The 25,375-nt window shown below is 48.4% G+C and overlaps 1 protein-coding gene across 2 annotated transcripts; it reads left to right on the top strand.

The window, feature by feature from the left end:
- Nucleotides 1-157: 157 nt before the first annotated feature.
- On the top strand, nucleotides 158-22,053 carry LOC138815416 (sodium/hydrogen exchanger 5). Of its 2 annotated transcripts, XM_070004801.1 has the most exons (16): nucleotides 158-519; nucleotides 3,201-3,503; nucleotides 5,858-6,021; nucleotides 6,190-6,268; nucleotides 6,545-6,722; nucleotides 7,165-7,385; nucleotides 7,599-7,801; nucleotides 8,027-8,116; nucleotides 8,210-8,280; nucleotides 8,979-9,108; nucleotides 9,659-9,747; nucleotides 9,898-10,024; nucleotides 14,821-14,991; nucleotides 15,481-15,550; nucleotides 16,156-16,290; nucleotides 20,657-22,053. In XM_070004801.1, the coding sequence occupies exons 1-16, from the start codon at nucleotides 327-329 to the stop codon at nucleotides 21,127-21,129; spliced, it is 2,697 nt and encodes an 898-aa protein (XP_069860902.1). In that variant the 5' UTR covers nucleotides 158-326; the 3' UTR covers nucleotides 21,130-22,053. The 2 variants fall into 2 exon arrangements, with proteins under 2 accessions (XP_069860902.1, XP_069860903.1); XM_070004802.1 differs by lacking the exons at nucleotides 14,821-14,991; nucleotides 15,481-15,550; nucleotides 16,156-16,290 and having other exon boundaries at nucleotides 20,657-20,969.
- Nucleotides 22,054-25,375: the final 3,322 nt, after the last annotated feature.

Genomic DNA, 25,375 nt, shown 5'->3' with positions numbered 1-25,375 from the left:
CACCCGGAGGCGGTGGCTGCTCACCTCTCTGAATCCGGGCGAAGGGAGGTTGGGGGGCGGTTGGGGAGCGGGCTCGGACGAGGAGATCTGGGGACTTGGGAAGGACTGGGCTGGGGAATTTCCGAAGCTGGGACTAGTCTGGAGGGGATGGGGGAAGTCCCAGGCAGGGTCTCGGAGTCTGGACCTGGCCTGAGGGCGTCGGAGCCAGGATTGGGGGGAGTGAGCCCCACGTGCCTGTGACGCGGGGGCGCCCGGTAGGCGGCGGCGGCGGCGACGCGGGGCCGGCGGCTGTGCGGAGCCGGGCGGACTGCGAGGCCGGCTGCAGGATGCTGCGCGCCGCGCTGCCCCTGCTCGGGCTGCCCCTGGCGGGGGCGGGAACAACCCCAGAGCCTACCCCGGAGCCGGGGTCGCCGGGAGAGCCTCCTCCAGGTTTGGCGCTTTTCCGCTGGCAGTGGCACGAGGTGGAGGCGCCTTACCTGGTGGCCCTGTGGATCCTGGTGGCTAGCCTAGCCAAAATCGGTGAGTGTGTGTGTGTGTGTGTGTGTGTGTGTGTGTGTGTGTGTGTGTGTGTGCACGCGCGTGCGCGCGACCCGCCCCCTGACTCCCCACTTCCCCGCTCCCCCAGTACCCGTGGTCACCAGATCCGGACCGCTTTCATACACAGTGCCGGGACTAGGCTCCTAGACCTTAAATCCCGGCTGCTCTCTCGCGGGTCTCCTAGCTAGCCTTCTCTGTGGTTGTTCCAACAATGTGCCTTCCTTTAAGGCTGCCCCCGCCTTTCTCCACCTCCATCTTTGGGTGTCTTTGCCCTCTTCTTCCTGCAGTGAGCCTTCTTCTCCACTAAGGCCCAGCATTTCACAAACCTCAGACAACGGTGAGGACGCGTGGGGACACTGAGGTGGTGGCACCTACCCCCCAACCTTCCCTGGAGGCCACATCCAAGTGTCCATCCACTTGAGATACTAAACTGCCACTTTTTCTTTATCTCATCCTTGTTCCCCACTTAAAGATGCCACCCTTTTGCCCCTAGGTGTAGGATCCCCTCCTCCTCCTCCCATTCAAGTCCACACTTTTCCCTCTCTAAGGTATAAGAAACTTCCGTTTATTGGAGCTTTCCTGCGTGTTGCCGGCTCTCAAGTGCTTTTATGCATCTGACCTCCTTCGGTCCTCACCCCATTGAAGGATGTGCTTCAGAATCCCCACTGATCCCCGCAGCCCCCAATAAAGCCGCTGCCTTCTGAGCAGCCAGTGGTTCCTCCTCCCAACAGAGACCCTCCTCCTTTCTCCCTGTTGTGCAGGCTCTGCTGTGGGGGTGACTAATTATAGCTGAGTGTTGCTACTCACTCCCCATCTATGCTGGCACAGCCTGTACTCCAGTCTCACCAAGACAGCCTTCATGTAGGAACCCCACGGTCTAGAATCTGTCCCCTTCTCTCCCTGGGACACTGCTGGAGGGAGAAAACTGGGAAAAGGGACAGAATTCTCTGCTTTGGCAGCCTGAGACTAATAATGAGAAGTGGAACTCAAAATGACTTCAGGGAGCCTCATTCTGCCAGAGAAATGGCTTTTGTGATGGGTTTTAGATTGCAAGGCTGGTGCATGCTGAGGAAATTAGGACAGAATAGGGTCCCTGAAGGAGAGGAGAGGGGCATCAAAGGCAGGGTGGGAGGGCTGTGATTGAGGTCATCCTGGAGGCCCAGCAATAGTATCATCAACGTGGGAACAGCCTGAGATTGGGTTTGTTGTAAATTTTGTGAGTTGTGGGAGAGTTCCTGTCTTAGGGGTTATAACCACTGTAGTTTGCCATAGTTCTTTTTCTCCTTTGGATGACACCTCCTATGAAGAAAGGAGAAAGCCTCCTTCCCGTTAGCTGTCTCCATCCCCTAAGTTCTCAGAAAGGAGAAATCTAGGCAGAGCACCTCCCAGTTTCATCCTTTTTTATTCAATAAATATTTAGGTGTTGTTACTGTGCCCCAGGCACTGTCTTAGGCCCTTTAGGACACTGTCTTAGCATAGGGCTAAGGAGGACATAGGCTAACAAGAAGGCCTCCTCACCATTCATATCACATGTATCATTTTGATTTTACCCTTTATGATGAGTGTTTTCCCCATAATTCAGGGAAGAAATGGAAATCCAGATTCTGTGATCGCACAGAAAGTGATGAGCTAGGCACTGGTAGCTCATGCCTGTAATCCTAACTACTAAGGTGCTCAGTTCAAAGCTAAGCCTGGCAGGAAGGCCTGTGAGACTCATATCTCCAATTAACTACCCAAAAGCCCAGAAGTGGAGCTGTGGCTCAAGTGGTAAAGCACTAGCCTTGAGCAAAAACCTCAGGAATAGTGCTCAGGCCCTGAGTTTAAACCCCAGAATCAACACACACACACACACACACACACACACACACACACACACACACACCAGAATCAACACACACACACACACACACACACACACACACACTAAGCCTGAAGACAAGGAACTCTGACTGCTAAACCCAGAATTCTTTAAACTGGTGGCCATATCATGAAATACCAGGTTGGGAGGCCTACAATGCTCCATAGGAGGTATAACATACTTTTTAGTGAGGGATCTCTTGTTATAATATATCTTAAAAATATAGTGATGTATTAAGATTCATCATAGTATAATAGGTAACACTAATTGAGTGTTAACTGAAGTGTACTAAGTAACTTTATGGTGATTGTCTTATTTAATCCTATGAGACCATTATTGTTTTTCTCCCATATTTGGATGAGAAAATTAAGGATCAGAGATATATTTTTTGCTCCTAAATCACAGATCCAGTACATGGAGGACCTAGCCCTTGAAACCAAGCAACTTGACACTGGAAGCCCTGCTTTTTACAGCTATGTTGTGCATAAAAAGAGACCAGTTAGCATTTTCTGAGTTTCAAATGATGTTTATGAATAAGAGAGATCAGAGAAAGATGAGGTCAATCCCTGAGGATGAGAGTAGACAGGAAGGGGTATTTACAGAAAGGAAAAACAAAAACAGCAAAAGGTTGGAAGGTTGATAGCCCTGAAGCTTCTACTAGAATTTCTGTATTTCTTTTTCCTCCCTTAGTCCTAAGGTCTGGATTCTGATTTTGGCTAAGCTAAGATGGGGAGGTTATATAGATATATAGTGGGTGGTAGGGTGTTCCCTAACTCACCCCTGCTGCCCTCTTCTTACATTGCAGTGTTTCACCTGTCTCGGAAGGTAACATCTCTGGTCCCTGAGAGCTGCCTGCTGATTTTGCTGGGCCTGGTTCTAGGGGGCATTGTGTTGGCTGTGGCCAAGAAAGCAGAGTACCAGTTGGAACCAGGCACCTTCTTCCTCTTCCTGCTGCCTCCTATTGTGCTGGACTCGGGCTACTTCATGCCCAGCAGGCTGTTCTTTGATAACTTGGGTGCCATCCTCACCTATGCTGTGGTTGGCACACTGTGGAATGCCTTCACAACAGGAGCTGCCCTCTGGGGCCTGCAGCAGGCTGGACTTGTGGGTAAGTGACCCTAAGACTTGGGCTGGCACAGGGAAATTTTGCAAGATGCATCCCCCAACTCCCTTCTCCTCTGGCTTTGAAGGTCACATGCTGGTGACCTTCCTACCTGGATTGCAAGGCAATACTCCAGATGGACTTCTCCCTCATTTAGCCTCTGCCAGTTGAATCTGTACTTCTGCAGCATGACAACTGAGCAGGGGCCTGGATACCAGCTGTGTGTGGGCTGCTGAGGCTGGGGTGCCTGCATTACCACTCTGTTGTCTCCTACCCTGTTATCACACTGCTCCTTGCCAGCTTTGCTCCCCCGAGGCATAGCTTACCATCCTTGCAAGGATGTCTTGACTCTGCTTAGGCCATGTCCAGATAGTTTCCAGATGTTCATTTTCCTGAACTCAGAGCACAGGTGTTGTCCCTGAGCTTTGGTGCTCTACTACTTGAGTTACAGCTCCACTTCAGGCTTTTTGGTAGTTAAGTGGAGATAAGAATCTTATGGGCTTTTCTGCCTGGGTTGGCTGTAACTGTAACCCTCTGATCAGCCTCCTGAGTAGCTAGGGTTATAGACACGAGCCTCTGATGCCCAGCTTTCCTATTATTTTTAATAATCACACATTTTATATCCATGGCACTCTCCTTACTTACCCCATTTACCTGTTGGGATATGGCTTGTCCCATTTAATGGATCAGAAAGTTGACACCTAATGTTCATTTGATACCTAGTTCAAAGTTAGCAGAAGTCCAAGGAAGGCCTCTATTTTCCTGAGGCTCTTTGCCTTTAGACCCCTCCTGAACTCTTCTTTTCCTGATCCAAGAAATCCATCTAATCCTGATGTTGCTAATTCAGACTTCTACCAAGGTAAAAGGAGAAGCTTCTAATTCCAAGTTGGGGGTCTCTATCCTGTTTTACTTAATAAGATATTGGGGCAGGGAGCAAAGGGAGAATATCAGACCCAGACCAAAGTAGAATTGTGATTTTAATAATAAGATATATATTGGGTGCTTACATCAGGCACTGACTAAATAAATAACTTTTTTAGATGGATATTATTATTAGTCCCAATTTGTCCATAGGAAATGGAGGCTCACAGTTTTGTGTGTTCTCCCCCACCCCCCAGTCATTGGGCTTGAATGCAGGACCTGGGTTCTGTCCCTGAGCTTTTTTGCTCAAGGCTAATGCACTATCACTTGAGCCACACACAGTTCTACTTCTGATTTTCTGTTGGTTAATTGGAGATTAAGAGTCTCATGGACTTTCCTGCCTGGGCTGGCTTTGTACTGGGTTCTTCAGAATTCAGCCTCCTGAGTAGCTATTACAGGCACGAGCCACCAACACACACACACACACACACACACACACACACACACACACACACACACACACACACACACACACACACACACACACACACACACACACACACACACACACACACACACACACACACACACACACACACACACACACACACACACACACACCAGGTTATTTGACATATCTGCAGTGTTTTTCATTTTGTGCTCAGTCCTCCCCTTCCTGGTAAGAATTGTGTGTCAGCATGAAGCCCTGGGTTCAGTTCCTTAGTACCACATGAACAGAAAAAGGCAGAAGTGGTAGAGTGCTAGCCTTGAGCAAAAAGAAGCTTGGGGACAGTGCCCAGGCCCTGAGTTCAATCTCCAGGACTGGCAATCAATCAATCAATCAATCATGCCTTTAGGGGCTGGGAATGTGGCTTAGTAGTAGAGTGCTTGCCAAGCATTCATGAAGCCCTAGATTCTATTACTCAGTACCACATACACAGAAAAAGCCAGAAGTGGCACTGTGGCTCAAGTGGTAGAGTCCTAGCCTTGAGCAAAAGAAGCTCAGGGACAGTGTCCAAACCCTGAGTTCAAGCCCCAGGACTGGCAAAAAAAAAAAAAAAAAGAACCACAGCTCTTACCTGTTATTCTCTCTAAGAAAGCCAGTCAGCAGCCAATGCCCACCTGCTCATAGCATATACTGTTTGCTGCCATTTATATTATCAGTGCCACATTACCTTTTCAGTTATGCATGTAGAACTTTCTGATCCATCTCCTGGGTTGGGTCTTGCAGCCATTTTATGAGGTATGCAGATGAGGAGGCATGGCTAGAACAGTGACAAGAGTCTGTATCGCGAGGATGGTGAATGCAAAGCCAGACCCTTGGCATTTTGCAGCTCAGCTCAAGTCTGACCTGCAGGCTTAATGCTCTCCTTACCTTCCCATGGCCTTTTTGGGTTTCCTTGTTTTATCAGTGAGAGTAGCGTGTAGGCTTGTCCCAAGATGATAGGAGAGAGGGTCATCTTCACCAATTCCTGGCCTGTCTGTCTCTCCTTCAATAGCCCCTAGGGTGCAGGCTGGCCTGCTGGACTTCCTGCTGTTTGGGAGCCTCATCTCAGCAGTGGACCCTGTGGCTGTGCTGGCTGTCTTTGAGGAGGTGCACGTCAATGAGACTCTCTTTATCATCGTCTTTGGAGAGTCCCTGCTCAATGATGCAGTCACTGTGGTGAGATTGCTCAGCAACTGCCATCCCCTAATCCTAAGCTGTGATGGGCATCTGAACAGGCTCAGACCTTCTCTTTTAGCCCCTTGGAGAAAAAGTAAAATCTGAGCTTTGCCCCACTCCAGTGGCCCCAGGAATCATCTCCCCTCACTCCTGACTCTTCTTACCCAGGTGCTGTACAAGGTCTGCAACTCCTTTGTGGAGATGGGCTCTGCCAATGTGCAGGCCACTGACTACCTGAAGGGAGTCGGTCAGTATTTCCCCCTCAGTCATCATTGAAGGTCTGCCTCCCTTGGGGTTGCTGTGTCCCAGCCACTCAGCATTAGGACCAAGGAGGTTGATTGGGTTGCCTCTTTTCTTATTCTCCTCTATGGAGAACTGAGTCTGGGAGGGGCTTGTCCTGGGGATCCTGAGCTCCAGGGAGTGTGGTGGGCATCCCCCTAACTTCTTCCTGCCAGGCAGAAGTCTTGTCAGCCCCAGGAGGGTCCAGGCCAGGGGTTATGCTGACAACCCACTCCTCCCCCAGCCTCCCTGTTTGTGGTCAGTTTGGGCGGGGCAGCCGTGGGCTTAGTCTTTGCCTTCCTCCTGGCCCTGACCACACGCTTCACCAAGCGGGTCCGAATCATCGAGCCACTGCTGGTCTTCCTCCTCGCCTATGCAGCCTACCTCACTGCTGAAATGGCCTCACTCTCCGCCATTCTTGCGTGAGTTCTGGGGGTTTTGCAGACAGGGAGCTGGGAGGAGGTGCTGGAGAGTTGCTTCTTGTAGGGCCAGAAGCAGGACCTTAAGGAGTCCATAGACTTCCCTGAGCCCTTGTGGTAGTGGGCACCTCAAACTCCTTGGGGAGACAATAAACCTCAGGTAATCTTCCAAGAAAACTGGGTACCCAGAACCCAGTATGGGCTGAGCTGGCAGTAGGACCTGGGGCCACTGACAATGATGGCCACAGCATAGCAAAAGGTGCCTTGGAGTCTGCTAATCAGAGCAAGCCTAATTAGCAGTCTTCCTCAGACTATGGTTCTGAGAATCTGACATCCGTGATGGGCAACTCCCCCTCCCTCCCTCCCTGACCTTTGAGCACAACATGCTCAAGCTGCAGAGGCTGAGACCTCCCCTTACTTGCTTTTTTCTCTGCTCCTCTCCCAGGGTGACTATGTGTGGCCTGGGCTGTAAGAAATATGTGGAGGCCAACATCTCCCATAAATCACGCACAGCTGTCAAATACACAATGAAGACCCTGGCCAGCTGTGCTGAGACTGTCATCTTCATGCTGCTTGGCATCTCAGCTGTGGACTCTTCTAAGTGGGCCTGGGATTCTGGGCTGGTGCTGGGCACCCTCTTCTTCATCCTGTTCTTCCGAGCCCTCGGTATTGGTGGCACCCTCTGTTTCCCCACTCTCCTCCTTGTCCCTGACAGCATTTCTCCCACTCCGAGTCCATATCCTTTTCATTTCCCAAGCCTCCCTTGTTGCTTACCTCTCCTTATCCCTGCCAGACATTAGCTCCGATATTTGGTGCCATCCGCTCCTGGTGTCCTTCATTCCCAACACCTTGCTCCCACTGGCCTCCTTCCTACTGTAGGCGTAGTCCTGCAGACGTGGGTGCTGAATCAGTTCCGGCTGGTCCCTCTGGACAAGATTGACCAGGTGGTGATGTCCTATGGGGGCCTTCGGGGGGCTGTGGCCTTTGCTCTCGTCATCCTGCTGGACAGGACCAAGGTCCCTGCCAAAGACTACTTTGTGGCCACCACCATTGTAGTGGTCTTCTTCACAGTCATCGTGCAGGTGGGAGTGCCCACAGGGCTGGGGAGGGAGGGGGACCAGCAGGCTGTGGGGGGAGTCTTGGAGCCTATGGAAGAAGGTCTGCTCTTTTCATTGAGGAGAGGCAGGGCTGATTTCCCAGACCTTTAGCGCAGCAGGATGTTGTGGGAACAGCTGAGGCCTGATTATGGGGAAAGAAAATCAACAGGGAAATGAAAAGGGCAGGGCTCACCTCCCACCTGTCCATAGGGCTTGACCATCAAGCCGCTGGTGAAGTGGCTGAAGGTGAAGAGGAGTGAGCATCACAAACCCACCCTAAACCAGGAGCTACATGAGCACGTGGGTACCAGAACCCCATCCCTCCACCAGTCCTTTTTTCCCTTCTCCTTCTCGGCAGAGTCCTGATCCAGTCCCCCTACCCGCCCCTTCTAGACTTTTGACCACATTCTGGCTGCAGTGGAGGACGTTGTGGGGCACCATGGCTACCACTACTGGAGGGACAGGTGAGGGAGCTGCCCCGAGGCTCCTTCAGCAACAGCAGCCCCACCAGCCAGGGCAGCATGGGGGATATGCCACCCTTCTCAGAAGGGACACAGGTTCAGTCTGGGTGACCTCTGTCTGGAGCCTTTCAGTGGCATCCCAGTTGATCTCAGGATAAGACAAGGCTACCCAGTGTGGCCTGCCTGGCCCTGCATGGTTTGGCATCTGCCAGACTCCAGCCCCATCATGCTCTGCGGTCTTTGATGGTCTGCCTGCTAATTACATGGACCCTATTTTAGAGCTACAAGACCAACCATGCTCTCTCAGCCTGGCCACTGGGACCATTGTACATGTTCTGTTTACTACAATCCCCTCTTGTTTTCCTCAAAATTTTTCATCCTTCAGATCTCATCATAGGCATTCCTTAGGAAGGCCTTTCCTGGCCACCCTGACTAGGACAAACTCCTGTCATACTCTATAATTATCCTTGGTAGTTATTGTCAAGGTTGCAATTTTTACAGTTATTTATAATAATGTCAGGCTTGCCCCTGCAACTATAAATTCTGTTAGAAGCAGGGACTGGCTGTGAGATTCTCCCTGGCTGAGATGCATAACCAAGAAAGCCAGGCCATTGCTGGCAGAGTCCTGTCCCATCTGAGGAAGGGCCAGCCAGCCACACCTGGAGGATGGGACTCAGTGCTGGGCCTGGCGTCCTCTATAGGTGGGAGCAGTTTGACAAGAAGTACCTGAGTCAGCTGCTAATGCGTCGGTCAGCCTACCGCATCCGGGACCAGATCTGGGATGTATACTACAGACTTAACATCCGGGATGCTATCAGCTTTGTGGACCAGGTAGGTCAGCAGTTACCAGGTGGGTCACTTATGGTGGGAGGACATTGAGCCAGAAGAACAGGGCAGAAAGGGGCAATAGGCAGGCAGGCTTGTTAGCAGACAATTGGGAACTCCCAGTTGACTTTATGGTCATATGAAGTGGCAGCTGCAGTTAGTCTGGCAGACAGTACAGAAATGTGGGACATAGCTGGACTCGAGTAGCAGATGTGGCTCAAACTGTTACCACTTATAGGCTTGTGACCTTGGTAAGTAACTTAACCTTGTCTCAGCCTATTTTCTTCAGTGATAAGAAAGCAGGAATAAGAATAATAAGAGCACCTGTGTCAGATTTTGTGAATTCTAAATATAAAGTGTCTTATACTAATCTGGAGCAAAAATAAGGTGCTGGGGGTCTCTGAACGTGCTTACCTAGCAGGCCTGAGGCCCTGGTTTTGATCTGCCGAACTACAAAGCAAAACAAAAAAGTAAAATACGTGTGAGATATTCTTCTTTTTCTTATTTTCTGGGCCGTCCTCTGATTGCTGTCTGATCTCGGTCTTGACCCCTGCAGGGAGGTCACGTCCTGTCCTCCACAGGCCTTACTCTGCCCTCTATGCCCAGCCGGAATTCTGTGGCAGAGACCTCTGTCACCAACCTGTTGTGAGTCCCTTTTTCCTTGTCCAAGCTCCTCTTCACTGGGCACTCTTCTTCAAATCCCTTTGGGGGAAGATTTGTCTGCTTTGCTCCTGTCCCTCCTCTGGCCTGTGCCTTATGCTCCCTCCCCAGCACCCGTGTCCCTGCCTCCTACAGGAGGGAGAGCGGCAGTGGCGCATGTCTGGATCTGCAGGTGATTGACACGGTTCGCAGTGGTCGGGACCGAGAGGATGCTGTGATGCACCACCTGCTCTGTGGAGGCCTCTACAAGCCACGCCGCAGGGTGAGAGCAGGCAGGGCATGAGTTTGAGAGCTAGGGGAAGGCCACTGGGGAGGGGAGGCTATGGTCAGAGGTTTAAAAGGCAGTTGGTGGTGAGCTGTAGGTGCCTGGTTGAAGGGTATGGGTTTCATTCTGTCTGCAATAAGAAACCTTTTTTTTTTTTTTTTTTTTTTTGATGTTGTTAGCGGTTTTGGAGGAGGAGTTGGCCCTCTCTAGTAGTCATGTGCAGACCAAATTAGAGGGTGTAAGTTGATAGCTGGAGAACCAGTGAAAGTTGGAGGGAAACATTTTGGACTGGAGCTGGATGGGGAGAAGGGGAGAAACACACCGGCCTCTCCTCTGAGTGGAGAGCAGATAGTGGAGAGTAGGCCTCGCGGGTCCTTGGAAGGTAACAGTCAGACAAGAAGGAGAGGCCTAGAGGAAGGCTGAGGAACCAGTTTAACATTGGGAAGGCAATCCATTTTACATAATGTGAGTTAGGCCAGTGCCCTTCATGAAGTTTTAGGGATGGAAAAGACCAGTACATCCAGGAGAGAATGTGTTGTGGCCCCACAAGGGGGCACCAAGCCATTACCTTGAGTCATGTGAAATGAATTTGGACTTTATCAATCCTGGCAGTGGTAACAGGCGAAGGTTAGAATGTTGAGCTAGAATTGCCTTGCTTTAACTTGCACCCACTTCTCCTGCATTGACTCTTGGAGGCTCTGCAGAATGTTTTTTTTCCTTTTAATTGTAAATTTGATAAACGGAGGGATTACAGTTACATATATCAGGTACATTCTTTCCCTCCCTTCCTTCCTTCCTTCCTTCCTTCCTTCCTTCCTTCCTTCCTTCCTTCCTTCCTTCCTTCCTTCCTTTCTTCCTTCCTTCCTTCCTTCCTTCCTTCCTTCCTTCCTTCCTTCCTTCCTTCCTTCCTCCCGTCCTTCGTCCCTTCGTCCCTTCCTTCCTTCCTTCCTTCCTTCCTTCCTTCCTTTCTTTCTTTCTTTTTCTTTCTTTTTTCTTTTTCTTTTTCTTTTTTTTTGTTTGTGGGGCTTGAACTTAGGGCCTGGGTGCTGTCCCTGTGCTCTTTTGCTCAAGGCTAGTGTTCTACCACTTTGAACTATGGCTTTACTTCCAGTTTTCTGGAGGTTAACTGGAGAAAAGAGTCTCATGGACTTTTGTGCCTGGGTTGGATTTGAACCATGATCCTCACATCTCAGTCTCCTGAGTATCTAGGATTATAGGCATGAACGACCAGCGCAGCTAAGATGTATTATCTTTTTGGACAATGTCACCCCCTTCTCTTGCTCTCTCCCAGTTTTTCCCACTCTCAGAATAAGTTTTAAAGGTTTCAAGACAGCAACTCCCACACAGACCCTACTGCCCCTAGGCCAGAATTTCCTGCCCCTATATGTCTTCTCTGGCCCCTAGAAATTGGGGCCTGGGAATGGGAGGTGCTACTATAGCTGTGTCTGGCCTAGAGTAAGGCAGAACGACTCTCTTACCTTTCTAGATAACCTTCAGTTGTCTTCCTACAACCCAGGATCCCTACTTTGGCTCATCACCTTATAGCCGCATACTGTCCTCCATATGGGAGGGCAATCTTCCTCAGACTTCCCCAGAGTCTTCCTCAGCCAATGGCTGTCTCATCCATGCTACCTACTTTTTTTCCTTTTACTGTTTTTTGTTTTGTTGATGTTGTTGTTTTGGCAAAATTTCAGTAGAGAGAATAAGACATCTCATTTGTCTGTTACCTGGCTCCAGTAAATATCAATGTATGATTAATTTTATTATTAATTTTGTTTTTTTCTACTATACCCTGCCTCCATTCTGTTTGTGACATTGCTATCCATGTCTGTAATGTACCCCAATTGCCATAGCTTCTCCTTTATCTCACTCCCACCTTCTTTAAAGAATTTCAACATATTTCTTTTCATACAGGCAAATAAAATATTTCAACCATATTCATCCTTATTCATTCTCATTCAGCCTCTTCATTTCTTAAAGCAAACTTCAGATGTCACATCATCTCAATATTTCAGTAAGTATATCAGTAGGTGGCAAGAATTCATGAAAAATAAAACCACAGTACCATTATCATAATAATATCACAAATAATTCTAGTATCTAGGCAGTGTTCTAGCTGGTTTGTTTAAAATCAGGATCCAAATAAAGTCCACAATTTGTCTTTGTAAAATATGTCTCTTCATTTAAAAAAAACACCAAAAAACTATAATAGATCCCTTTCCCCTTGCTATTTATTTATTGAAGAAGCTAGATAATTTATTCTGGGTAATTGTCTACTTTCTAGATTGTAATCTGGTGGTGGTATTTAATATTTTCCACCATCCCTTGTTTTTCTGTTGTTAAATCTAGAGACCTGATCAGGTCCCAGGACATTCAATTGGTGTACAGTATTGTGTCACATCAGGGAGTTTATGATTTTGTGTGTTTGTGTGTGTGTAAGGTTGGTCAATGGGTTCAGTGCAATCAATTCTTGTATAATTAATTTTAAAAGGACTGGAATGAATTTGTGCTTATCCTGTTAAATGTCATCTTATTTAATTTAGCCCATCATTCCATTGCTTGGATCTCATGTCTACCACCAAATGTCTCCTCAGATTCATAGCATCTGAAACTTTTCTAAGCCTGTTAACTTTGCATCCATCCAAATCATAAAATGTTGAACAGGATAGAGCTGAGGACAAAGCCCTGTGGCATACTACTAAAGACTTTTCTCCAGACTGACATGGATCAAGAATTTTTGGGGTATGGTTATTCAAACAGTTCTGAATCCACTTAGTTTGTATATGACACAATCCATATTTCCTCATGTTCCTTCCAGAAATATCATTAGAAAGTGACAAAGTATGCAGTTCAAAATATAAGATCATAGCTTGAGAGATAGGAGATGAAGAAAAAGCAGTCTTCATCACCTTCAGAGGTTCTTCTCCGATTCACATCAGAGACTCCTGGGAAACTTGTTAGAGTACTCCTGGCTTCACCTTCTGGAGATTCTGATCCTGTAGAATAGGGTAGGACTAAGATCTGTGATCTTAATAAGTTCCCAGGTAACTGAGATGCAACTGGTCTGATGACTGCTGTTAGGTAGTCATAGATCATGTCACTGTTAAGGTTAGAGCCAAGAAAAAAGATAAGTTCTCTGGGGAGAACAATCAGAGGGGAGAAAGGAGAACCGTGTATAATATGGAGGAATATACATGGAAGCAAAAGACAAGGAGCTAGCAAAGGAGAGAGAAGCGCAACTCTTGTAGAAGCAATAGCGGATGGCATCTCCATACTAGGGTAGAAGGGCTGGATGCTGCACAGGCCAGGCTGGTGCCTGAGCAGGGAACTGGTCACCAGGGAAAAAGTCAGCACTGTGGACTTGTGGACCTTGACTTGCCGTGTATGTATTTAAGGAAGTACTGGGTAGGAGGGCAAACATCAGAATCAATTTCTAAAAGTCTGGCCACAAAAAGAAGGCAGTGGGATGGGTGGAAAGGCTTTCTTTGGGGTGGCAAGCTTGTTTGAAAGTGGAGCAGCAGTAGCCAGACAGTGAAGATGCCAGAGATGAGAAATAAAGAACTGGGAACAGGAGGCAGGAAGGAGTAAGTTGAACAAAGCCAAGGCCAGAGATAGGAGGTGATGGGCCCCTTCATGAGAAAAGGTCACTTCCAGGTACATAGTTAGAGAGGGAGAGCAGGTGGGAGACTTGAAGGAAGCTCTTAGGACTGGTTTAGGGCAGGGTGCTGGTGGCTCACACCTGTTATCCTAGCTACTCAGGAGGCTGAGGATCACAGTTCAAAGCCAGCCTGGGCAGAAAGGCTATGAAACTCTTATCTTCAATAAACCACCAGAAAACTGGAAATGGCACTGTGCTCAAGTGGTAGAATGCTAGCCTTGAGCTGAAGAGCTGAGGGACAGTGCCCAGAGTTCAAGCCCTATGGCCAACAACAACAACAAAAAACCAAACCTGGTTCAGGGAAGCAGGGAAAATAGGATGGAGATGAAAGGGAGCAGACTGGCAGTGTAAAGCAAGATGAAGTAATCACAAGATAATGAAATGTTGCTAAGCTGCCAAGGACAGAGTCATGCAAACTAGGCAAGGGCACGGTGGGCTTGATCTTTATGAAAGAGAAATCAGAGGGAGTGCTTCTGAATTATGTAGGTAGTTGTTACCAGGAGGGTCTCATGTATCAGGGGAGGTAGTTCTGAAAGTCCAACATGCAGTCTAAATATAGTGATGGCTCTAGAAATGGCTAGATGGAAAGTCCAGCTAGAAAGGATCCTGTATCACTAAAAAGTGACATTCAATCAAATGGAGGTCCAAAGAAGGCTATGGTGCTTAGTCTTGTAATAGATCCAGGGGACAAGACCTAGGGACCATGCCTCCTTTGTGATTTCAGACAAAACTGGGAAAAGGGCAAAAGTAGATGAGAAAAGCCAGATTTAGAAGAATAAACTAGGATGAAGGGAAGTTTTTCTTCCCTCTCAGTGAAAAAGTACACATGTGTATATGTATAGCATCAATAAACTGTGATTAAATTAAAATATGCTAATTAAAAGGTGCAGATGTATATATAGCATCAATAAGTTCAGGGAGTTACATTTTGACAAGTCCATGTATGCATGCAATATTCTTTGATTAGACTCACCCCATCCATCCATTCATTCATTCATTCATTCATTTACTCTATGGCTGGTTTTGGAAACGCTAGGCTGGAAGGCTCTATGGTGAACATGTTGGGGCTGTGGCCTAGGGTTCCTATGGAAGGCCAAGGCACCCAGCCTCATGGCGGGGGGGTTGTCATTGCCAGTACAAAGCCAGCTGCAGCCGCCACTTCATCTCTGAGGATGCACAAGAGCGTCAGGACAAGGAGGTCTTCCAGCAGAATATGAAGCGGCGGCTCGAGTCATTTAAGTCCACCAAGCACAACATCTGCTTCACCAAGAGCAAGCCACGACCTAGAAAGGCTGGTCGCAGGAAGGCATGTCCTTTCTCTGAAACTCCTCTTTGGGCTTAGAGGCTGCCAACAGATAATTTAGATCCCTTCAAGTGTTGGAATCCAGCCTGGGGGGTACCCCAAGGATTTGATGACTAGGAGTTTGGATTCCCTTATCAATTTCCCTGGGTCTCCAGAAGGGTAAAGGGGGTTCTTCAAAGGCAGTGTAGCCCCTTGGCCATGGAGTCACTTTCTATCAGAGATGAAATGGGCAGAAGGGCCAATACCTGAAGAAGCAATCCCAGGCGCCTCTCAGTCTGATGATCCAGGCTGATGCATCCAGAGCCCCTGCTGGGGTATGGGTTACTCAGGCTCCACAGCTCCTGCCTGCCTGGCAAAGGGATGCTATGATATAGAACTGTTGGGACTGACGTAAATCCCCCTCCTCACAATGGGTTAGAAAATGTGTCCTAGATCACAGGGCTGGTTGTGGTGCCAGGGCCAAAGGCTCAGGCTTGCTTTCTTGGTCCTCAGAAGGATGGTGTGGCCAATGCCGAGGCTACAAATGGAAGACCTCCTCGAGAGCTGGGCTTTCAGGACACAGGCAAGCAGGAAGTGGAGGGGTGGGGTTGAGGACGGGAGGGAAAGGGAAAATCCAGGCCTATCAGCAGAATCCTAGAGGACTCCTGTGTGCATTTAGCACTGTACGCTGGGCCTCTCTCAGGGACTGGACTGGCATACTCCATTTCAATATTGGAAATGTTCAAAGTGATGTATAATGGGAAGTGTCAGATTGCTAAGTGTACCTTCAGGCCCTGAAAAACAAAAGGTGGGGAAGAAGGGGGAGGTGGCTCTGGGTAGACCCTGGGGCCCAGTTTCCCATCTCTTCTTCATGAGCTAAATGTTACTGGGCCTTCCCGTCCTCCAGATGCTCGTGTTGTCAGCTGATGGTGGGATCTGGGGCTGACAAATGGTGGGGGAGCTGGAAGGCATGCCACTCATGACCTTGTCTGAGGACTTAGCTCATCCCTGCTTCTTCAGGCTCCCTTCCCTTCCTCCTAACCCCCAGGCCAGTGCCAGAGTCAGAAAAACAGGCACTTCTGCCCACATAGGCTCTTCTTGAGGGTACAGGATCTGGTTTGGGATTATGCAGTACCAGGAGGCAGCTGCTGGGCTGCTTGCCTCGACTTAGCTCTTATCCCTGTCCAGCTGCTGTGTCACTAACTGTGGAGTCTGAGGAGGAGGAGGAGGAGAGCGACAGTTCAGAATCAGAGAAGGACGACGAGGGGATCATCTTTGTGGCTCGAGCCACCAGTGAGGTTCTCCAAGAGGGCAAGGTCTCAGGTAATGCTTCTTCAATGCCTCCTTCCCCTCTGAAATAGGTTTCTTGCCTCTGCTCTCATGGCCTCTGCTCCAGGCAATTCCATATTCCTATTTGCTCATTTATTCACTAACCAGCATTTACCGAGCTTCTATCAGAAACCTGACATAAATGATCTAGTTTAACCCTCAGGACCACCAAAATGGGGAAGCTAAGCTTAAAGAGCCTACAGGACTTGTAATCTGTCCAGCATCACATGGTAGAATCAGAATTTAAACCTGACCCATCCTGAGTCCAAAACCCATGGCTTTTCACTGCCATGCCTTTTGTTTGAGGAATCCAAGTTGGTAAACATACTGCACAGCAGTCTCTCTTGTGATCCATGCTCAGCATACCTGCCCTCAGGTAGAGCCTCCAGTGAGGATTCACCTGACCAGAGACGGAACCTGAGATCATCAAAATGGACTTGTAGGTTTTTAAAATATACATACCCATACACACACAAAACATATGTGCATACACACATATACAGGTATCTGCACTAGAGACCTAATTCACTCAGAATGCTAGGTATACTGGTGATTGGTTCAAGCATTCTCAGATGCTTTGTTTTTGGATGTGAGGCTTGAATAGGGGGCTTGGGCACCGTCCCTAAGCTTCTCCACTCAAGGCTCACACTCTACCACTTTGAGCCACAGCCCCACTTCCGGTTTTTGAGTTGTTAATTAGAATTAAGAGTCTCATGGACTTTCCTGCCTGCGCTGCTTTAAATTGTGATCCTCAGATCTCAGTCTCCTGGGTAGCTAGGATTGGAGGCATGAGCCCTGGCGCCTAGCCTCAGATACTTTTAGGAAAGTTCTATTACAGAAAATTTCAAAATATGTAATGATAGAACAGTGAAATAAATTCCCATCTGTCCTCTACTCAGCTTCAATAACTGGCTATTCATAGTCAATCTTACTTTATTTATATCTTCACCTATAGACTCTTGCTCTTCTGAGTTCTTATGAAGAAAATCTCAAGTGTCATATTACTTTTATTAGTAAATACTTCAGCATAAAAAATAAGGATTCTCCGTTACTCAGAAAGCTGAGGCCTGAGAATTGAGGCTTGGAGTCAGCCCAGGCAGACAAATCTGTGAGCACAAGAAGCTGGAAGTGGAGGTGTGGCTGAAGTGGTAGAGCACTCCAGCTGTGAATGAAAAAGCCAAGCAAGAATGTGAGGCTGAGATAAGGATTCTTTTTAAAAACTACACCCATGACACCATTACCATATATAAAATCTTTGTCATCAAATATCTAGTCAGTGTTCAGATTGTGTTGGTTGTCTTCATATTTTTTAATAGCAGTTCCATACAGATAAAAATACAGATGAGATCTATACATTATATTTGGTTGACAAGTCCCTTTTAACTTATCAAACACACTGGAACTCAAGAGGGATGAAGAGATTGTACCACTTCAGGGACACTGGGCAATGTCTAGAGACATTCTTTTATAACAGCTGGGGAAAGTGTACTTCCATTGAATGGGTGCAAGTCTTAAAATGTTCAAGTATCAAGTCTGGAAATTCTTGATCTCTCCTACATTTTCCTCTTCTGATATATCTATCAAAGAAGCCAGGTTATTTGTCCTGCCTGGACTTTGCTTATTGCATCCCCCAAAGTGTCAGTGAAGGTGTTTTTCTCTTCCATTTCTTTTAAATTGATATCAGCTTCCAGTTTTGATTTTGGGGGGGTGGGTAAGAATACCTCACAGGCAATAGGAGTGTATTTCCTATTGGCCACATCAGACAATACACATACAATATGGTTGGTTTCTCTTTTGTTTTGTTTTTGTTGGTTGTAGGGCCTGAACTCCGGGCCCAGGCACTGTTCTTGAGCTTCTTTTGCTCAAGGCTAGCATGCTACCATTTTGAGCCACAGCTCCACTTCCAGCTTTTAGATGATTAATTGGAGATAAGAGTCTCATAGACTTTCTTATTGCTGGCTTGGAACCACAATCCTCAAATCTCAGCCTCCTAAGGCATGAGTTCTTGGCATAGTTAGCTTTCTTATCATGAGACTAACATCAGTCACTGGGTTCAGATGTTTCCCTGACCTGTCCAGGATAAAGTTCCCCATTAGCTTTTTTTTTTTTTTTGGTCCGGTCGTGTGGCCTGAACTCTGGGCTTGGGCGCTGTCCCTCAGCTCTTCAGCTCAAGGCTAGCGCTCTACCACTTGAGCCACAGCGCCACTTCCGGCTTTTTTTTCTTTTTGCTTATATGGTGCTGAGGAATCGAACCCAGGGCCTCAGGCTTGCAAGGCAAGCACTCTACCACTGAGCCACCTTCCCAGCCCCCCCCCCATTAGCTTTTTGATCAATGGTCTTAGTAGCCCCCAGTAATCACTGCTGCACCTGGTTCTTATTTATTTATTTATTTATTTATTTATTTACCAGTCCTGGGCCTGGGCACTGTCCCTGAGTTTCTTTTTTATTCAAGGATAGTACTCTACCACTTGAGCCTGAGCCAGAGCACCACTTCCAGCTTTTTAAGAAAATTTGTTTATGTGGTAATGAGGAACAGATCCCAGGGCTTCATGTATGCTAGGCAAGCACTCTACCACTACGCCATATTCCCAGCCCCTTATTTATTTTTTGTCAGTTGTAGGGCTTGAACTCAGGGCCTGGATACTACTGTTCCTGGGCTCTTTTCTCAAGGCTAGAACTCTACCACTTGAGCTATAGTTCCACTTCCAATTTTCTAATGGTTAATTGGAGATTAGAGTCTCACAGACTTTCCTGCCCAAGCTGGCTTTGAACTGTGATCCTCAGATCTCAGTCTCCTGAGTAGCTAGGATTATAGGAGTGAGCTACTAGCATCTGGCTTCATCTACATTTATTAGCAGGAATTCTTCTATAATAAACTTCCCATTATCTATTATTTGGTTACTCTGAGGTACAGTAGATACAGGGACGAATGAATAAGTGCTTGATCCTTTCTTTTTTTGTTGGTCGGGAGGCCTGAACTCTGGGCCTGGGCACTGTCCCTCAGCCCTTCAGCTCAAGGCTAGTGCTCTACCACTTGAGCCATAACACCAATTCTGGCTTTTTCTGCTTATGTGGTGCTGAGGAATCAAACCCAGAGCCTCATGCATGCAAGGCAAGCACTCTACCACTGAGCCATCTTCCTAGCCATTGATCCTTTTTTTTAAAGTCTGTCAGTCTTTAGACCCAGGGGTGAGTTTGTTTTCTAGCATCCTCTAAAAGTGGTTTTCAATTGGGGTATTTTAATATTTCAGGTCTTTTAAAAGCTTTGGTTTCATTTTTTAAATTTTTATTGTTATTGTAAAGGTGATATACAGATGGGTTACAATTACATAAGTCAGGTAATGAGAAAAAAAAAGTTCGGACAATGTTACCCCTTCCTTGCTCTTTTCCAGTTAACTTCATTTTTAATTATAGCATCAAAATATTTCATAATGTCATCAATCAAAGAGTATATTGGGGGTATAGTTTAGTGGTAGGGTACTTGAGGCCTAGAGTTTATTGGTCTCCTTAAGGCTTTATCAATAAATGCACTGAAAACCTTTTATTCACAAGGAATTGTGCTTGGCTTCTACAAGCCCAGGCTCCCCTCAGACTTTCCTATAATCCAGCTGCTTGCAGCTCTGGGATTTTTTTTTGGGGGGGGGGTCAGGTCGTGGGGCCCGAACTCGGGCCTGGGCGCTGTACCTCAGCTCTTCAGCTCAAGGCTAGCAATCTACTACTTGAGCCACAGTGCCACTTCCAGCTTTTTTTTCCTTATGTGGTGCTGAGGAATCGAACCCAGGGCCTCAGGCATGCAAGGCAAGTGCTCTACCACTGAGCCACCTTCCCAGCCCAGCTCTGGGATTTTCTAAATCCAGCCCCTACCCTGACATCCCATCGGCTACACAGCCTCCTCCTGCTCATTTGCATGAGCTTGCGCTCTTGCACTCTCCCTCCAGAGGACCTAGTGTGTGTTCAGGAAGTGTGTCCAGCAGCAAAGCTTTTACCTAGAGCTTCGAGGTCTTTCTCACTCTCATGGCCACCACCTCATCCCCGCATCCCTGCTGGCTGGCTGGGATGGGACTTGGCAAGTTGTAGTTTCTGAGACAGGTGCTGAAGGGTGTTCAGAGATTTTTTTTTTTTTTTTTTGCTTTTTTGTTTTGTAGTGACTTGCATTTGTTCATTAGGTAGCTCTTGGGTTACTGCCCTGGGCCTGTCAGCTATGGTGGCTCCTCTGGACAAGACATTCATTGAATAATTGCTCCAATGGATGGAGCAATGTGGCCACTGTGAAATGTATTAACTTGTGAGGATGTGTTTATACTTGGGGAGGGTTCCACAGCATTGGCAATGAGCTCACGTGTACTCTCTCTGTCCCCAGGAGGCCTCGAGGTGTGCCCGAGCCCGCGCATCATCCCCCCTTCCCCAACCTGTGCGGAGAAGGAACTGCCCTGGAAGAGTGCACAGGGGGACCTGGCTGTATACGTATCTTCGGAAACCACCAAGATTGTGCCCGTGGACATGCAGACAGGCTGGAACCAGAGCATCTCATCTCTGGAGAGTCTGGCATCCCCTCCCTGCACCCAAGCCCCTACTCTGACCCGCCTGCCTCCCCGCCCACTGTGTGCCGAAGAACCCCAGGCCCCTCTTGACTTTCCTTCTGACCTGCGCCCTAGCTTTGCCTTCCCCCCTAGCCTGGCCAAGGCTGGCCGTTCTCGAAGTGAGAGCAGCGCCGACATCTCCCAGCAGCAGGAGCTGCAGCCCCTCATGGGCCACAAAGGCCACACGCATCTTAGCCCACGCACCGCCAACTCCCACTGGTGTATCCAGTTCAACAGAGGGGGTCGGCTGTAACCCAGGGCCTCGGGGAGGAGCAGGAGGTGGAGTCCCTGTGGGAAGAGTTCCCTGGGTACTGCACAGAGCAGTCCATGCAGCCTGACACAGGGGTAGAGGGGCCTGGACTAAAGTAGCACGGCCTCCTTGAGGTTGGTCAGAGGGGTCTCCTGGGCTGGTCCTCACAGGGACCCTTCTCCCACCCTGCATCTAACCCCTTCCACCTTCCATTTCAATAATGGCTCAGGACCCAGTCCATAGTTCCAGGACATAGGCCCAGAGACTTGGGTAGCTGATGTCCTTTCCCTAAGGGAGCTTTCTGAGCTCACTGGAGGCAGCTGTTTCTGTCCCCAAAGCAAAGGAATCACTCCACAGTTGTAAGCAGGTCTTCCCTGTCCCCACCCTCTCTCTTCCTGGCATTTGGTCAGGGACCTGATGTCATTGTCCTGACATCACTAGTGAGGGTCTGGTCCTTAGAGGAAATAGGTTGGAACGTGGAGTAGCCTGGGCTGGGCTGCCCTGTTGGCTTGGCTACCCAGTATCTATTTTTTTTTTTTTAAGGCAGTGGGAGTCTCTGTCCCCATGTCTTGCTTTAGCCCCTTCCTTTTGCTGCCAGATATTGGGGTAATGGTGCCTACTTTTCTAAGATGTGAGCCTTGGACCTGGCAGTTCAGGGCTGCTTCTTAGCCAGGGTCTTTTGGGAGGGGTCTTTTCTGGGTCTAAGTTTGAAACTTTTGATCCGTGGATCTGGGTTTTCTGAGCACAGTAGCCTCTGGGATCCCATGTTGCCACTTCAGATTTTCCCTAACAGGAAAGTGGCCAGGTATCTCAGGACCACTGCTCCATGGCTGTTGGGATCTAGGATAGCTGGCTGCAGTATTAAATGGGGCAGAGTGGCAGGTGGAGTTCCTGGAGGTAGCCCTGCCTTGTGTTTTGTACCTTAAACCGAAGATACATTAAACATCTCTTGGATGGATATGTGCCCTCTGTCTGTGTGCTGGGGAGTTCTAGGAGTGGGGGTAAGAAGGGATCCGCCTGCCTAAGACTTCTGAGGCAGAGAACAGAGGAGGGAATCCTAGGCGGGACTCTTAGTTCCTCTGCTCCTCCCCACTCTCTCCCATACTTTTCTGACATTTTCCCCATAGCAGCAGGCCTGGAGTGGCAGTCCAGGGTATCACTGTATGGGCTTTTGAGTCACAGAATTGGGAATCGACATAATGTGGAGATCCAGCAGTAAGAGCAACCCCAGGGATCAAGGTCTAAGCTCCCAAAAATGCATCTACCACACCTGAAGCCACAGAAGCATTTCTGGAAAATCCAGAGGCAGGTGTGGGACAAATGTATAGAAGTGTTCTTTTGTATGTGGCAGTTGGGAAGGCAATCTCAAGAGAGTTGTCACCCTGAGTGTCCATGATTCAAAACATGGTAGTGTGGGGCCTACAAATTTCTAGATAGCATCCCCCAAATCCCAGTCCCATTGTGTGTGTGTATGTGTGTATGTGTTGTGTGTATGTGTTAGACTAGAATCCTTATTCTCACCATATTCTAAGCATAGAATGTTCCCATCATAACCAAAATAAGCCCCTCACCCATGATCAGTCTACTTCTCTCTCCCTAGCATCCCCAGCACTACATCCTCACCAGTCCACTTTCCATCTCTATGGATCTGAAGGAGCTTGGTACTTTGAAGGTTACAGATTGGATCAACGAACAGTCACCGCTTCTGCAATAGGGGAAAAACATGAAGCAAAGGAGAGTGGTTTTGTCTTCAAGTTGCTTATAGGGCAGTAATAGTAAGGACTGGTCGTTAATTAGTAGTTAACAGCCTGGAGTTAGTGCCAGCTGTCATTCACCAGTTATGTCATTTGGGGCATGTTATTAAACTCGTTGAGACTCAGTTTTCTCATCTGTAAAATGGGAGAGCAATCATACTTCTTCATAAGGTTCCTGCCAGGATTAATGGCAAAATGGGAAGAAACCTGTCCTAGGCCTGGCTGAAGGTGCATGAAATGTCAAGGGGCCTTGAGAAGTTCGTAGAAGGATTCCAGGAGGTCAGTGTACATGTGTGTACATGCACACATGCTTGCTCATACTACTATACAGTGTCTGGGGCTGGCTCCAAGTGAAAATTGTATGGAAATCCAGTTGGAAGGTAAATACTAGAAAGGCTAGAGAATGAAGGCTTCGGGAGGCAGCTCCAGCAGTCCACGGTGGGTGAAGAGGCTGCTGCTGGGGATAGCAGGTAGCTATTTCCAGAATTTAGTGTTTGGCAAGCTTGTCAAAATACAGATTCCTGGGCCTACACCAAAGGTCCTGAATCATCAGATCTACGGAGGACAGAAAGCAGGTGAGCACAGCTTACAGGATTGAGAAGACAAGGAGGTTCTGTTGTACAGGGAGAGAACTAGTAGCCAGCTGGTGGGACAAGATGGGGGAGGGGAGGGCTTCCAGAAGGAGGAGGTGTTGTATCCAGGCCTCGTAGGAAGGAGTTTGGTTAGGGCTGATGGGCAAGGCTCTTCCAGGCAGAGGAGACAGTAGGAGACAAGACTCATAATCAACTGTGTTTTCCCAACCAGTCTAGGAACTGGGCTATGATGACTCTGGAGTCTGGAGTCAGAAAGTCATTTGGACTTTTACTGAAGTCTGGAAACTCAAGTTTATTTAGGCCAAAGGTGAAAGAGGACTGGAAGGTTTGGGATGCAGTGAAGGAAATTATTATGGGTCTTTTATCACTAAGCCTCCCCTTCTCCCAGCTCACATACTTCTGATTGATTCCTGTTAGCAAAGAATGGAAGGCTGAGTGAAGGGTGGAGAAGGGGCAGTCCATTCGAATTTTATGATCTCAGTGGAAAAGGCTGCTGTGAGTAGATTCAGTTGCTAGAAGAGCCACAGAGATGGGCTCCGTGAGTCACTGCTCAGTCTTGCAAGCTCAGCCCACAGAACCTACTGTGGTCAGCCACCCCAGGTTGGCTCCTGGCCTAGCCCCTCAATGGTCCCCACTGGGCTTCAGTCTGTCCCTGTTTCTCTCTGTATCTCTGCCATCCTGGTACTGTGTATCCTGCAGCTCTCGGTCTCTTCTGTCTCCCTTTCTGTCTGAGCCTCTGAATCTGGCTTCATCTGTGACTCTGGTTTTCAGGTGTCCCACCGATGAGGAGCCTCAGGAAGGCAGGAGCAGTGTGACCAGACTCAGACCCTTCCCCCCAACATTCTGTGCCAGGCCCTGTACAGGCCCATTGGTGCTGGAAGTACAGAAGTGGACAACATGCAGTTTGCTTACCATGCACATTCTATGTGGAGTGGGGAAACCAGGGCCGAGCCCTGCCTCTATCTCAGCCTGTCTGTGCCTCCCCTGACTGCCTGCTGTGCCCAGAGGCCAGGGTCAGCCAGAACCTGCCAAAGCCTCTTCTTTGCTTCTGGCACTGGGAGGGTATGTGTTCCTGCCAGCAGGTTCCTCTTAGGGCTCCTGAGGGGCCTGGCTGCTGGGTGGGAGTGGATAGTGGATGGGGGAGGGAGGGAGAATCAGTGACTCAGTGGGGGTGGCCCTGGGACAGAGCTGAGGAAGGAGCCAAGGTTGGACCCAATGCTCAGTGAGGCCAAAGGAGGGAGGGAAGAAAGTTCTGGCTGGGGGGTTGGAGCTGAGGTTGGAGCAGGACAATTTTGAAGACAGCCCTAGTTCCTTGTTCCTCTTCAGTATCTGCCTGGGGGTCTGGATGCTGGGTGCTGGGATGGGCAGGCAGCCGCATTCCTACTGTGGCTGCTGCTCGTGTCTATGTTCATGAAGAGGATTCCTTCCTTAGGATCCAGAAGGCATTACCCACTGTGCTCTCCTCCAGGGACCAAGGGCCTGGCTCTGCTGTAGCCCCCCCCCACACCCCAATCTCCCTACAAAATATATGTGAGTACAAGCTCACATGTAATGAAGGGACCCCAAATTTCAGTGCTTGGAGGAATTTCACAACTATCCAAGTGCCTTTCATGATTTCAGGATCCCAGAGGGTGGAATGATGGGACAGGGAATGAACACAGAGTCTGTCTTGGTCCATCTGCAATCCCAGGAGAAAAAGAATAACTTTTTTTTTTCTTTTTAAACAGGTGAGGAAAGTGAGGTACAAAGGGAAGAGAATCCCTGGAGCAACCTCAACAGGTGAGTGGAGCCAGGCCTAGGATGTTTTCTCAGGTTCCAAGACAAGAAACTCAGCATTGGTCTATTTAGCTGGACTCCGGGGCTGGGGGGAGGAGGGGAGGTTCCAGGGAAAGCAAAGGGGGG

Source organism: Dipodomys merriami, unplaced genomic scaffold (genome assembly GCF_024711535.1).
Source record: "Dipodomys merriami isolate MVZ:Mamm:240054 unplaced genomic scaffold, mDipMer1.0.p SCAF_64, whole genome shotgun sequence".
Classification (NCBI taxonomy): domain Eukaryota; kingdom Metazoa; phylum Chordata; class Mammalia; order Rodentia; family Heteromyidae; genus Dipodomys; species Dipodomys merriami.
Note: the sequence above shows the minus strand (reverse complement) of the source record. Positions and strands in the feature narration are given on the sequence as shown.